Genomic DNA, 13,360 nt, shown 5'->3' with positions numbered 1-13,360 from the left:
CCTCCTGTAATGTGTTCCAAATCTTTGGTTTTACAGCCTTCTGTTCTCATAGTCATGTGATTAAAATTTGAAGTTGCTTGCATTTCAGGATCCAGTGACAAAAGCACCACTGAATTGGATTTGTAATGTATGAAGTGCAGGAAGTGCAGCTCGACTCCTAAAGCTTTTGTATTCTGGTTTTCTTCAAGGGAATTTTTAGAACATGTTATTTTAATCGAGAGATTTAAAACTACAAGTATAATGTTTGAGGTGTTGCTTGGAAGATAGACAATTGAAAAGCTCCATCCTATGTCGTATACTATATTGTGTGTGTCTACACACAAATTGGTCTTCTATTAACCTCAGCATTGCCTAGTCTGTTTTCAGATTCAGTAGACTGGCTTGTGTCTAGAACATATGAACATAAGTGTTCTACAGTTGCTGCAGACTTAGCAACTCCAAACAATGTATAGTTTAATTTAATTCTTGTATTGAAAATTGAATCAAGTCTCTGTTAAGGTAATCATAGACCTTACCCCACAAAAAAAAGAAAGGTGATGGTAGACCTGCATGTTCCACTTGCAATAATTTAGGTATACATATATTGGCAGTAGTTGCTATATGTTGATAGTGGTTGTTAGCATTTCCATGGCTTTAAGAAGTTACTTGGATGCAGAACTGCTAAAGTTTTAAATTTCAGAAGAAGCAGCTTGTAATTGCTTTTTGCAGCCAAAATTTAACTATTTGTTCTATCAGGAGCGGGAATCTACTGCCACTGCTGCAATGGCCATAGCCCATGACTACAACAAAAGGCTGATTTACTATGAATGCCATGATATCTGCTGCCAACCTGTTTTGTCCTGTTATGAACATTGGCTACCACCATGATACAGAATCGACAAGCAACAAGGCAGATCCTGAAAAATAGGAGCTGGACATGGCAAGAGCCAAAGATCAAACAAGGTCAATGATTGCAGTTTTATTCTTATAAAAGTATCTGTAAATTAAAGGCACACACTTATGGCAAAGATGTAGAAATACTACATGAATCAATATAAAAATAAATAAAAAATTTGCAGCTCTTCATATTTCATACTCAAAGAGAAGCCTATTTCTCCCTTTGTTCCATTAAAAAAAAAAGGGTCTTTTACAACTATTAAAACACGGCTTTGTTTGATCTCAAAAGTTAAATGCAGTTGGCTGGAATTGATTGAATGGGCTATCGCTCATCTCAAAGGCAATAGCTTCGAAGCTGCTATTTGAAAATTGGCTTGGTGGGCTGCTGTGTATTATCTATGGCAGAAGAGCTGTCATCCACTCAAGGAAGATAAACATAAGAGCAGATAGTTAAGTATATTTAGAGGGATGTCAAAGGCAGAGTGGAGAGCAAAAGTAGAGCAATTGACTCAGTGCCTAACAGAATATTGTGTTGTAAATGGGGGGCATTAACCCTGCTTTTTTGTGTAAAAGGCCATGTTAGGCTGTCTGTGTTTGCTGCTGTGTATCCATGTATTAGTCTCGGTACCCTGTTGGCGTTAGGGTGCTGTGATGCTCTGTGTTTACCATGTTGTGGCTTAGATTATCATAGTACCTTGGGGCCTTGTGTAATCTTGAAGATTGTACTGCTGTGCTTCTGTTCTGTATTTGGTGTTACAAAGGCTTGCTCATTCGCAAGCTGTTTAGTGCCCTTTGGGGCCTTGTGTAACACTGTTTGTTTTGAAATAATATCTTTTCTGATTTTTTTTTTTTTTTTTTAAAAAAAAAACTATTAGGCATAGCTTGGGTATATGCTGCATTTCAAGTTATCAATGTCGGACACCATAAGTTGTCTCCATGCTTTGTGACTGATTTATGATACCACCTTTTTTCTTTTGCACAAAGTTCTCGTCATATTGGTTATCAAGAAAAAAAGGTTCTTGTCATATCATCTACTGACAGTGCTGCTGCCTCCATGATCATTGAGACCGACTCACATATTGGCATTGCATCTACTCAATTGCCATTACCATATATTGTCTTTATGAGTGGTCAGGTATAAACAACAATTTTAAAGAGGAAAACCAACAAGCTGGCGATCTGAAATGGTTTCGAAGAAGAAGGGAGAGAGGGGACAACGAATCCTACGTGGCACACAGCAGGAAGCAATCTTAATTAATATTCAAGGCCTCCAATTTTTATATTTTTGTATAAATTTTGAGACTAAAATTTTGTTGTTGTTGTTGTTGTGGTATAGTTGTTGTATATATTTTTCAGTCTTCCTTACTCCAATCCCTCTTAAGATAATTTCTAACAGTAGAATCAATCTTTTAAGTATTAGTAGCGGGATGGGTAGGGTCACTTGCTTACGTATAATCTATGCACATGCGAAGAATTCCATATGCTAGTTCCCATTAACAACCAATATTTAGTTTTATGTAGGGAGGTGGCGCAGTTGGCTAGCGCGTAGGTCTCATAGCTTCTGAGTTTTATGTAGGGATGGCCGCTACTTGCACACCAACTCTATTAAAACATGAATTCTTCAGTCAAAAAAAAAAAAAAACATGAATTCTTCAGTCAAAAAAAAAAAAAAACATGAATTCTTAATTTGTGAAGGACGGACCCTCTGTCTCATAGTGATAGTGCCCATTCGCAATACACCTGCAATTTCCTAATAACTTGTTCCTATATTTCCAATTGCTTCCACGACCACACAAACACAAACAGTCTCTTCTTTTTCTTAACCAATGCACATGCGAATACGTCCATATGATGCTAGTTCTCATTAACCTTTAACAACCAATATATATATATATTATACTCTATTATGTTTAATCTAAGTAGTTGTTGGAGAAGGAAGATACCTGGAAGACTATGCGTTAGTTTCTTGGCCAAAATGGGCATATGCCCTTTTCGTGCAAAAAAACCAGCGTTTTGCCCCCTTTCCAAAACTAATTAGGGAAATATCCCTTGTTTTGAAACTCAGTTTGTAGAAAATCGAGTATGGGGCGATCAAACTTAAAATAAATAAATAAAATTTGCATGGAACTCGAGTTTATGAAGCTCGAGTTCCATTTGAAACGCCACTATAGGGCTCCCTGAACACAGCTATATGATCAAACTTAAAAAAAAAAAAAAAAAAAAAAAAAAAAAAATTGCATGGAACTCAAGTTCACGAAGCTCGAGTTCCATTTAAAACGCCGCTATAGGGTTTTAAAACGCCACTATAGGGCTCCTTGAACGTAGCTATAGGTATGGAGCGATCAAACTTTAAAAAAAAAAAAAAAAAATTTGCATGGAACTCGAGTTCATGGAGCTAGCTGGAGTTCCAGAATTTTTTTTTTTTTTTTTTTTCAGTTTGTTATAACTCGACTATCTAAAAATCGAGTTTCAAAATAGGAGCATTTTTCTAATTAGTTTAGAAAATGTGGCAAAATGCTAATTTTTTTTTTTTTTTATATAAAAAAAGGGGGCAAAAACTCATTTTCTCCTTAGTTTCTTACCTAACTTCAAGAATGAGCCAACATTACTCCACGCGGAATTTTAAGAAGGTATAGCCTATAAATTTGTATGCAGGACTTCCTAGTCTTCTTCTTACTTCATTGCTACGATGTTTCCTTGGTGACACGCGAGAACTGGAGTGGACATCCACTTCAACTATAACATTTACACGTACGCTGCTTTGAATGGAAATTTACTTTTAAATTTTTAATTAAGGTCTTGTTTTTAACTGGACCGCTAAAGTAAACATAAATATTTCCAATAAAGAAATGACTCCACGTGCTACATCAAACCTTGTTCACAAGAAAGTCAGAAAAAGAAAATAAGCTCTATCCAACCTTTAGAAATTTCCAAGCAATGACATACTTTTCTTCCAAGATAATTTTGGTTTTTACAAATAGTGTCGTAATAAATCATAAAGCAGCTTTCTAACAGTAGAAATAGGATCAATCTTTCAAGAAATAGCAGCTGGAGGATAGTGCCACTTGCTAACGTGTAATCTATGCACACATACGAAGAATTCCATATGCTAGTTCCCATTAACAAACAATACTTTGTTTTTTAGTAGTTTTTAAGAGGAGGAGAGCTACTTGCACACCAAGTCTATTAAAAAATGAATTGTTGACTTGTGCAGGCCAGACCCTCCGTCTTATAGTGCCCAACTGCCCATTCGCAAAACACCAGCAATTTCATAAATCTGCGGTGTCATCTTTCGACCATAGCAACTAGACTATATATGTGAGTTAAACGAGACAATAGAAACCCGAACCATTTAAAAATAATTAAATAAATAATTGGGGTAAAGAAATAGAATAAAATAAAGACATTATTGGCTTAATTATTATTTGATGTAACTTGTGATCTTTGCAATACACAAGTCAAACTTAATTGGCAATATATAATAGACATTAATTATTATTATTAATTTTTTTATATAAAAATATCAATTTTTAACATATTTTGGATAATGGCGTATATTCAAAAAAAAATATTTAACATCGTTTAGATACAATGGCTTTAAGGAAAAAAATTAAAACTTTTACATAACTGCCATGCAAATAAATTGAGGAATAAATGGTTGAGGCATTCTGTAATGAATAAATTTTCATAAATATCAAATAACAAAGTATATGCTAAGATAATCTGATTATAATAGAGTTAAAAATATATATTTAAATTTAATGACATTTTTTAGAAACATTCATAAGTGTGAAAAGAATGGAACCAAAGTATATCAATGAAATTAACATAAATTATGAATGCTTAGGGTCCGTTTGGGATCTACTTATTTTGTTAAAACTGAAAACTTTTTGCTGAAAGTAATGTAAATAAAGGTAAAAGTTAACTGAAATAGTACAGTGGGACCCATGAATAGTATAAAAAAGTGTAGTGGAACTCATAGATAGTAGCAAAAATAAGCTGAATAGTAAAATAAGTTGGCAAAATTTATTTTGCCAAACTCACACTTAGTCTTATTTTTTAACAATTCATATGTAAAACAAGCGGTTTTTCAAAATAAATTATAATATTTTCTGAAGTATGTGTTATTTAACAATGACATGATATTTATAATAAAAAAAAACTATGTATAAAAAATAAAGAATTAAATTGAAATAGAGTGCCAACCACAATTGATATTAGATTATAAAATTAGTTTTCCAGATTATAAATTTCTTATATATTTTTATTCTTTGTCAAATTAGTTATTCAATAAGGCTTTTGTAATTTTGTTTTATGTTTTGGGATGTTAGTATTGTATAAAAATGAAACTTTTGTGTTTGTTTTAATTATATTTTGTGCAATTTTGTTTTAGTTAGTAATGTTGGAATTTGTATAATTTTAAAATTATTGAACAAATATTAATTTTTTTAGCTGAACACATTTTTTTATATGAGTGGTGAATTTAAAATAATGCATTTTACATCAAGTAATTTACTGCATTACTTTCCAAATGAAAAATACATTATCTTCTTTAAAAAAAAAAAACATTTGAAAAAATAGGGGTCATTTTGACCTGCTTCGCAACCTAATTGACCCGACCCATTCCTAACTTACTTAAAATGTCTTTTTTTTTTTTTACCTGGAATGAACCCAACCCAAATTTTTGCCACGTCTATTTCTTGTTTCATTGGTAGGATGGTTAGAGCACTCCCATCAGTTAATATATAATAGAAAAATGTATAGAATTTACACAATTTTGCCTAAAAATAACCCACATTAGTCCGTGTATAATTGTGTAAATTTACAAGTTTTTTTTAATAACTGTGTAAATTTACGCAGACATTATTTATTTTTCATTTAGTTATTTATTCTTTAAGAAAAGATTGGATGATGGTTGTTGTGTGCGAAAAAAGATTAAAAAATTAAAAAGTTAAAAAAATTTGATATTTTAATAAAATGTTGTGAAAATTAAAAAAGAAGAAGATAATTTGGTGTTTTGAAAATTGAGTATATAAAATAAAATAAAATTTTCTTACGCTAAAATACAAGACTCTTAGTCACGAATTCAACTACCACTACGCAAAGATCACTTTAATTTAAAGTTTCAATTAATGTATGCTCTCAGCTATACATTAAGAAATTTTTTAAGAAATTTTTTTATTAATAATTAAAAAAACTTCAAAAAGTTTCATAGCTTTTTCAATTAAGTATAAAAATTTCCTTAAAACCCTTAATTTAATGCCTGCTCCTCTCAAGTCTCAATCATTCTGTCACTTACCAAAAAAAAATAAAAATAAAAATCATTCTGTCACTTACCAATACTCAACTCAAGACCCCGTCCCATTTCCTTCTTAGTTATGAAGACACTTTTTATTGTAACTGATTCATGAATCCAGCGTTATTTCGAAAGAAATTTTTTGAGCTTTTCGGTCACTCTTCTCTGCAATTTCTTAAAAATCTGTGAACTCACTTTTTCAAGCCCGTATATGCATCTCCTTTTTACTTTTCCACTTCTTGAAATTAAAATCCAGCTCAAATTTGCTTTCTTCTTCTTCAATTTACATTTTCTTTTGTGTTGAATTCTTCAAAGAACTAGTTTAATATATTTGTAATACATATCTCTAGCATATTTCCGATGACTTTTCTGGCCATAGAAAACACCTCCTCCTCCTCCTCCTCCTCCTCCTCATCTATTCCTCCTTCTTCTACCCCTGGATGCAAATATGAATACGACGTGTTTCTCAGTTTCAGAGGCACTGACACCCGCAACAATTTCACAGACCATCTATATGATAGGTTGAAGCAAGAAGGCATATTCACATTTAGGGACGATGAGAGGCTCGAGCAAGGAACAAAGATTGACTCAGGGCTCCTGAGAGCAATAGATGAATCGAAAATCGCTGTTGTCATCCTATCCAAACAATATGCTTCGTCGAGTTGGTGTTTGATCGAACTAGCAAAGATTGTCGAGTGCATGGACAAGAAGAAGCTGACAGTCCTTCCTGTATTCCACTATGTGCATCCTAGTGATGTCAAGAATCAGAGAGGGTCTTTCGCTGAGGCTTTTGCAAATCATGAAAATCGATTCAAAGATAAGATTGATGATGTAAAGACTTGGAGAGCAGCCTTGACAGAAGTTGCCAATCTCTCCGGATGGCATCTAGAGGATAAGTAAGAATTTCTTTTCTTTTCTTTTCGAATTATGGTTTTTATTTTTTTATTTTAATTCGTGAATTTTCTTATCATTACTTTCTTTACTTTGCCACGTGACATCTTTCTTTTACTTTGCCCCCTGTATATGACAAATCCAAGAAATTATAAGCTCGAATCGGACTTTGGTTGTACCACGTACATACTATACACTTATAGAGTTCCTTTTTTTTTACTGAAAGAAGCTTAAATTGTATGTTTGTTGAATATTTTGTCTCTAAATTAATGTATCTAGCTCTGCCTCATTGAAATTGTTGTTCTACTATATTCTTTGCAGTTCTGAATCAGAAGTTATCAAAAAAATCATTCAAAGAATAAATAGTGAGTTGGATCGTGAAGTCCCATTTGTTTCTAAGCACCTCGTTGGAATGGAATCCCGTGTGAAGGAAATGTTGGATTTATGGTTGGGTGAAAGGTTGAATTGTGTCCGCTTAGTTGGGATTTGTGGAATGGGTGGAATCGGTAAAACAACTCTTGCCCGAGAAATTTATAATAGAATTTTTCATGACTTTGAAGCTAGCAACTTTATTGCTGATGTTAGAGAAGAGTCTAAAAGTCGACGTCTAGTTTCTTTACAGAAAAATATTCTTTCTAAGATGGGAACAAAAAAAAATATTTTGGATGTTGAAGAGGGAAAGAAAATTCTAAGGAAGAGACTCTGCAATAAGAAGGTTCTTATTGTTCTTGATGATGTGAATGATGATGAACAACTAAAAGCATTAGCTGGGAAGGATTGGTTTGGACCAGGAAGTATAATCATTGTAACAAGTAGAGATAGTCATTTGTTGAACAGATATTGGGATGGGGTAATTGATATACATATAGCTAAGGGGTTGAATGATGATGAAGCTTTGGAGCTTTTTAGTTTGAAGGCTTTTAAGAAACCTCATCCTGAAAAAAATTATGTGGATTTGTCTATAAATTTTGTGAGTTACGCTAACGGCCTTCCTTTAGCTCTTAGAGTTTTGGGTTCTTCATTGTTTGGTAAAACACTTGATGCATGGAGAAGTGCTCGAGATAAATTAGAAGCAAAACCTAATAGAGCCATTATGGATGTACTTGAAATGAGTGTTGTTGGGCTTGACGATACACAAAGAGAATTGTTTTTAGATATTGCATGTCTCTTTAAAGGAATGGACAACTATTGCATAAGAGATACTCTAGAAAGTTTAGGTCACTATACCTACGATATTGATGTTCTCCAGGATAAATCTCTAATAACCATTGCCTCAAATGGAGCTCTTGGGATGCATGATTTGCTTAAAGAAATGGGTCAAGACATTGTTCGTCGTGAATCCCCCGAAGAGCCTAGTAAACGTAGTAGGTTATGGAGTTATAAGGATGTCCTGCATGTATTGACAAGTAATGCTGTAAGTTGACAAGTTTAAACTTGAATTTAGAAAAGTATATATGTTCTTTCAAATTCTTCTAAAATTTTTCTAATTTCATTGTTTTTGGTTACTAGGGAACAGAGGTAGTTAAAGGCATAATGCTAAACATGCCTATTGAAGCAAAGGAATGCTTGAGCGCTGAAGCCTTCTCGAAGATGAAAATTTTGAGATTTCTTAAAATTGGTTATGTGCATCCTCCACAAGACCGCATTGGAGGTCCTATCCAACTTCCACAAGGTCTCAGTTATCTTTCTAACGAGTTACGCATATTAGATTGGCGCGGATATCCTTTAAAATCCATGCCAACCAATGTCCAACTAAACAAACTTGTTGAACTAAGAATGCATGACAGTGACATCAAACAACTATGGAAAGGAATTATGGTAAGATTTTCACTTATGCAAATGTGTTTTTCCTTCATTTACATTAAGGCATGAGTTTGTCTAATTATTTCTTGGTTTATAACAGATTTTAAATGAGTTAAAACTCATTGACCTCAGTGATTCTCAAAACTTGATTGAGATCCCGGACCTTAGTGGAGTCTCAAATCTTAAGCAATTGATCCTCCAACGTTGTTCAAGACTCTATAAGATACATGCATCTCTTGGAGATCTCAAAAGGCTTATTCGATTGGATTTGAATGGTTGTAAACATCTCGAAAGCCTTCCTCACAAGATTAACTTAGAAGCTCTTGAATTTTTCAATCTTAGTGGTTGTTCAAAACTAAAGAAGTTTCCAGATATTGTGGAAAATATGTCACATTTGTCAAAACTTTGTTTGAGTGAGATTGCTATAAAAGATTGCAAAAGCCTTTCAAGTCTCCCTATTGCAATTTATAGTTTGATGTCTCTAAAAACTCTCAATTTATCAGGCTGCTCAAAACTTGATGAATTGCCTGAAAATTTTGGGAAAATCAAAAGTTTGGAGGAGTTAGACTTGAGTGGGACTGCTATAACGGGCCTACCTTCTTCCATTATTCACTTAAAAAATCTCAAAGTACTATCTCTCTCCAAATGCGTGGGGCTATCATCTAATAAGCTCACGAGGTTCTCTTTAATGCAACCTAGAAGAAGTCCAGATCCAATGGGCATTCTAGAGCGTTCTTTAATAGGCTTATGCACTTTGACCAAACTTGATCTAAGTTATTGCAATGTTCAGACAATTCCTAATGTTCTTGGGTGCTTGACATCTTTAAAAAGTTTAGATCTAAGTGGAAATGATTTTGTTTGCCTTCCTGAAAGTATCATTCAACTATCTAATCTGAGAGCTCTTCTTATGGGTGGCTGCACTCATCTTCGAATGTTGCCCAAGCTTCCATTAAATATTGGCTTTATTGTTGCAACACAGTGTACCTCACTGGAAACATTATCGTTAAGACCAGAATACGATTTTCGGCCAAACTTTTGTCTTCTTAATTGTGACAAATTGATCAAGAATCAAGGCTACGGTGACCTAGTTTCAACAATGTTAAGACGGCATATCATTAATCACCAGGTCTCTCTTGTTCTCTCTCTCTCTCTCTCTCTCTCTCTCTTTCTCTCATGTAAAGTTCTAAGCATCATGAATTGTATGTTTCAGGGTCATCAAGAAGGTTCTGATTACTATGTCGTGATTCCTGGGAGTGAAATTCCGAAATGGTTTAGCCACAAAAATGTGGGGGGTTCAGTGAATTTGCAAGTGCCTTCAGATTTATTAGGTAACAAATTGATGGGAATCACTGTGTGCGCTATTTTTGTATTCCGCAAGCATCATCCACTTCACCAACTTCATATTCAAGATTATGGAGATTGGATAGGTACGCATGAGATTCAATGTTCCATTGGTGGAACTATAGGAAGCATGTTCGTTATTTTATCCGAGAAATTTGGTAAGATTGAATCGTATCAACTTTGGCTGCATTATTTTCCCTCTACATACTTTGGAGAGGACTGGAAAGAATTATTGAATCAAGTCGACGCTAATGGATTCAGCCAGATTGAAGTTAAATTTGAACCCTTTGGTCCAGGATTGGAGGTTACGAAATGCGGGGCCCATCTAGTATTCGAGCGAGACATTGAAGACCTAAACCAAACTAAGGCTGGGCCTAGCAACCGTATCATCACTCCTTATGATGAGGATGGTTTTAAGGATTCAGAAAAAGATACCAAAATTAAGTGAAGCCGTGATGACTCTGATGGGGAAGGGGCTAGACCTAGTGGAGAAGCTACCTTTAATGATGTAGACGAACCACACCCAAAGAGGAAAAGATTCCAGAATCTAATTGAAAGATTAATTCCACATTTGGGAAATTGGCTTAGGAATTCAAGCACACAAGAACAAGGTGACTCTGATTGTGAGGAAGAGAAATCCCACTGAAATTGGTAGCTTTGATGACATTGGCTGATCAACTTTCTTGTCTTTGACTTTTTGTAAGTCAATATCTTTTCTCCCTCTTACGGAGCTTGTTGGTAGCAGTATATTTCTTTTCTTCTTTTTTAAAATTTGTTGAATTTCTTTTCTTTTTATTCTATGACAAGGTTCATTTTAGTTTGGTAATTTGTTTTCTCATTTCTGCCAGCTACCTCATACTGGATACGAAGAAGTATTTATTTGGACTTTGTTGAAAAGGAGAAACTATCATGTTGCTGGCTAACGAAAAAGCATGTGGAACTAATTGTATGGTAGTCATTTTTGTTCAATTGTGTTGGATGGTATATTCAGAACTCTCTGTTATTGCTTTTTTATAGTATTTACTACAACTTTCCATAGGAGAATGCAATAGATGCATGGTACTCTAGTGTTGTAAAATCAAATGTAATGAAGAAAATTTGGGCCTCTGTTTCCAAGTGAAGTTAAATTGTAGCAAAGTAGATCAAATTATTTGCAAAGCTTTCTTGTCATGTACAATAGAACTGATGCAACTATTTTATCATTTAGAAGTCTGACAACTGTTTTAAAACTTAAAGGGCCCTTCTTTTCTCTTTTTTATTTTGAATTCACACCACACCACCCATTGTTTGGTTGATTGGAAAGCTGTGGAAATTCTCCTTTTTGGTTTTTGTATTTTGTGCTGAGTTTGTCCTTGAACTAGGCTTGAAACAGCTGAATTAGATTCCTGAGTTCGGACTTGTTTTTCTGGGTCCCAATATAACAAGCTTACAAATTTTCATTATTTTCTGTTTTCATTTTAACAATTTGATTTAAGGGCGAAATCATGTCTAGAACTCCTAATGTGCATCTCTATATGACAAGTTAGCTCTGTTGAGTTAATAAAGTAAATCTATAATATTGATTTATATCTTTGGATTTGGAATATTAGCAATAGATGGCTACTCTGCCATCTATTGAATACCATTCGTTGTGTTCTTGCTGGTCAAAAATCATATTATTCATGTACTCAAAAGTCAATATGAAACTTTTTCTTTATTTGTTTTTCCCTGTTTGTATGTGCTTCTTGTTCAGTCTATGAGCATCTAGTTACCACCCTTGACAATTTGGAATTAGAAACTTCTCATCGTCTTATTTGTTGTTTGGATCTCATGTTGTTCCATCTAGGTGCATTGATGTGGCTGTCCTACGTATTGCGTGGGGTCACTTCCAGAGTGGTTGAATCAATACAATTGCATTGAAGCTTCAATTGATAGTAGTTGCACAGGCTTGACGGTGCAAAAGTATGGGCTTTGTCACTTCATGGGTTCTTTATCTGATAATTTGGGTCATATTTGTCAACTGATGGTTGATAATAGAGAAACAAATAAGCAAAATTGTAATGGTAAAGCAATACCCAGTAGAATTTGAAGCTGTCATGAGGAAGTTCAACCCATAAGCTCAGAACTTCCATTGATTCCATGCTTAACGACAAGGGAAAACAAGTTGTAGAATAACCTCTCCTCTGCTTGCACTACTGCCTTCATTACTTTTGAGCTCTTCATATCTAAGTTCATGGTATGTCATCCACCCCATAGTCTTCTGTCATAGATTTATAAAAGTAGCACATTTATTTCCTCTTTTCTTTGTGATTTGATTAAATGTAAGACTTGTAACATTCCCATGGGAAACCTCATGTAAGTTATTGATTAGGTATTTTCCTTTATTTAAATTTCTTGTGAATCAAATTTTCCAAAGTTGCATACCTACAAAATCTTGGACTGGGGTTTTTTTAAATATTTATTTTTTTGGATAAATGGAAATATATAGTTAACAGAACACTCAGTTCAGAGCCACACACAGCATCACTGTAGTAACAACAAAACAACTAGACATGATACAGACAAATTTGAAGTAGAAAATTTTTTTTGTCAAACTAAAGAAACACTTTCTAACTTTTCCTAATGCCATCTTGACTCTTACAAGGACATCACATGCAGTCACACAGCAGCACTACTACATAGGACTCCCTGGTCTCACTTGGAAAACCAATAATGGAATATTCCAGCTATTACACAGATACCTCTTCATTCTAGAGTATTTGAAATTCCCTCTAGCTTCCATCCTTACACCAACTTCTTTCTTCAACAATTGCTCCTCACTTTAAATATTCCCTCCATGAATTTTGCTTTTCTCTGGCCCCATAAATGGTAAACATACCCCCATGCTAACTTACATATGGAAGCTTTCAGGCTTTTACCATTTAAACATTCCACCCCTCATTCAATAACCCTATTCCAATTTGTTTGAGGAGAGTATGTATGCACCAGAATATCCCCTTGTACCCCCACCATAACAATTTATGGAAAGTGGATAATTTGTTTCTTATAGAAAACCAAGTGATGAGTCATGTCTAGCAAAAGGCAGTAAAAAACCAAAGTTTTTCCACCAATAAACCAAAGAAAACCTCAATTGAATTGGATTCCAAGTTTCTTAGCTGGTATAAATGCTCCCCT

The 13,360-nt window shown here is 34.2% G+C and overlaps 1 protein-coding gene across 1 annotated transcript; it reads left to right on the top strand.

Moving 5' to 3' along the window:
- The first annotated feature begins 6,251 nt into the window (after positions 1-6,251).
- LOC142618509 (TMV resistance protein N-like) lies at positions 6,252-12,609 on the top strand. Its single transcript, XM_075791455.1, has 6 exons — positions 6,252-7,068; positions 7,385-8,477; positions 8,573-8,881; positions 8,967-9,992; positions 10,077-10,906; positions 11,056-12,609. The coding sequence occupies exons 1-5, from the start codon at positions 6,533-6,535 to the stop codon at positions 10,653-10,655; spliced, it is 3,543 nt and encodes a 1,180-aa protein (XP_075647570.1). The 5' UTR covers positions 6,252-6,532; the 3' UTR covers positions 10,656-10,906; positions 11,056-12,609.
- Positions 12,610-13,360: the final 751 nt, after the last annotated feature.

Source organism: Castanea sativa, chromosome 12, assembly GCF_040712315.1.
Source record: "Castanea sativa cultivar Marrone di Chiusa Pesio chromosome 12, ASM4071231v1".
Taxonomy (NCBI): domain Eukaryota; kingdom Viridiplantae; phylum Streptophyta; class Magnoliopsida; order Fagales; family Fagaceae; genus Castanea; species Castanea sativa.
This window is presented reverse-complemented; position numbering and strand designations above follow the sequence as displayed.

Excerpts from the sequence above, each read along its gene's own strand:
- LOC142618509 (XM_075791455.1), top strand. The coding sequence starts at position 6,533 with ATGACTTTTCTGGCCATAGAAAACACCTCCTCCTCCTCCTCCTCCTCC. Across the intron at positions 7,069-7,384 it reads GGATGGCATCTAGAGGATAA|TTCTGAATCAGAAGTTATCA; the intron begins GTAAGAATTTCT and ends TATTCTTTGCAG. Across the intron at positions 8,478-8,572 it reads ATGTATTGACAAGTAATGCT|GGAACAGAGGTAGTTAAAGG; the intron begins GTAAGTTGACAA and ends TTTGGTTACTAG.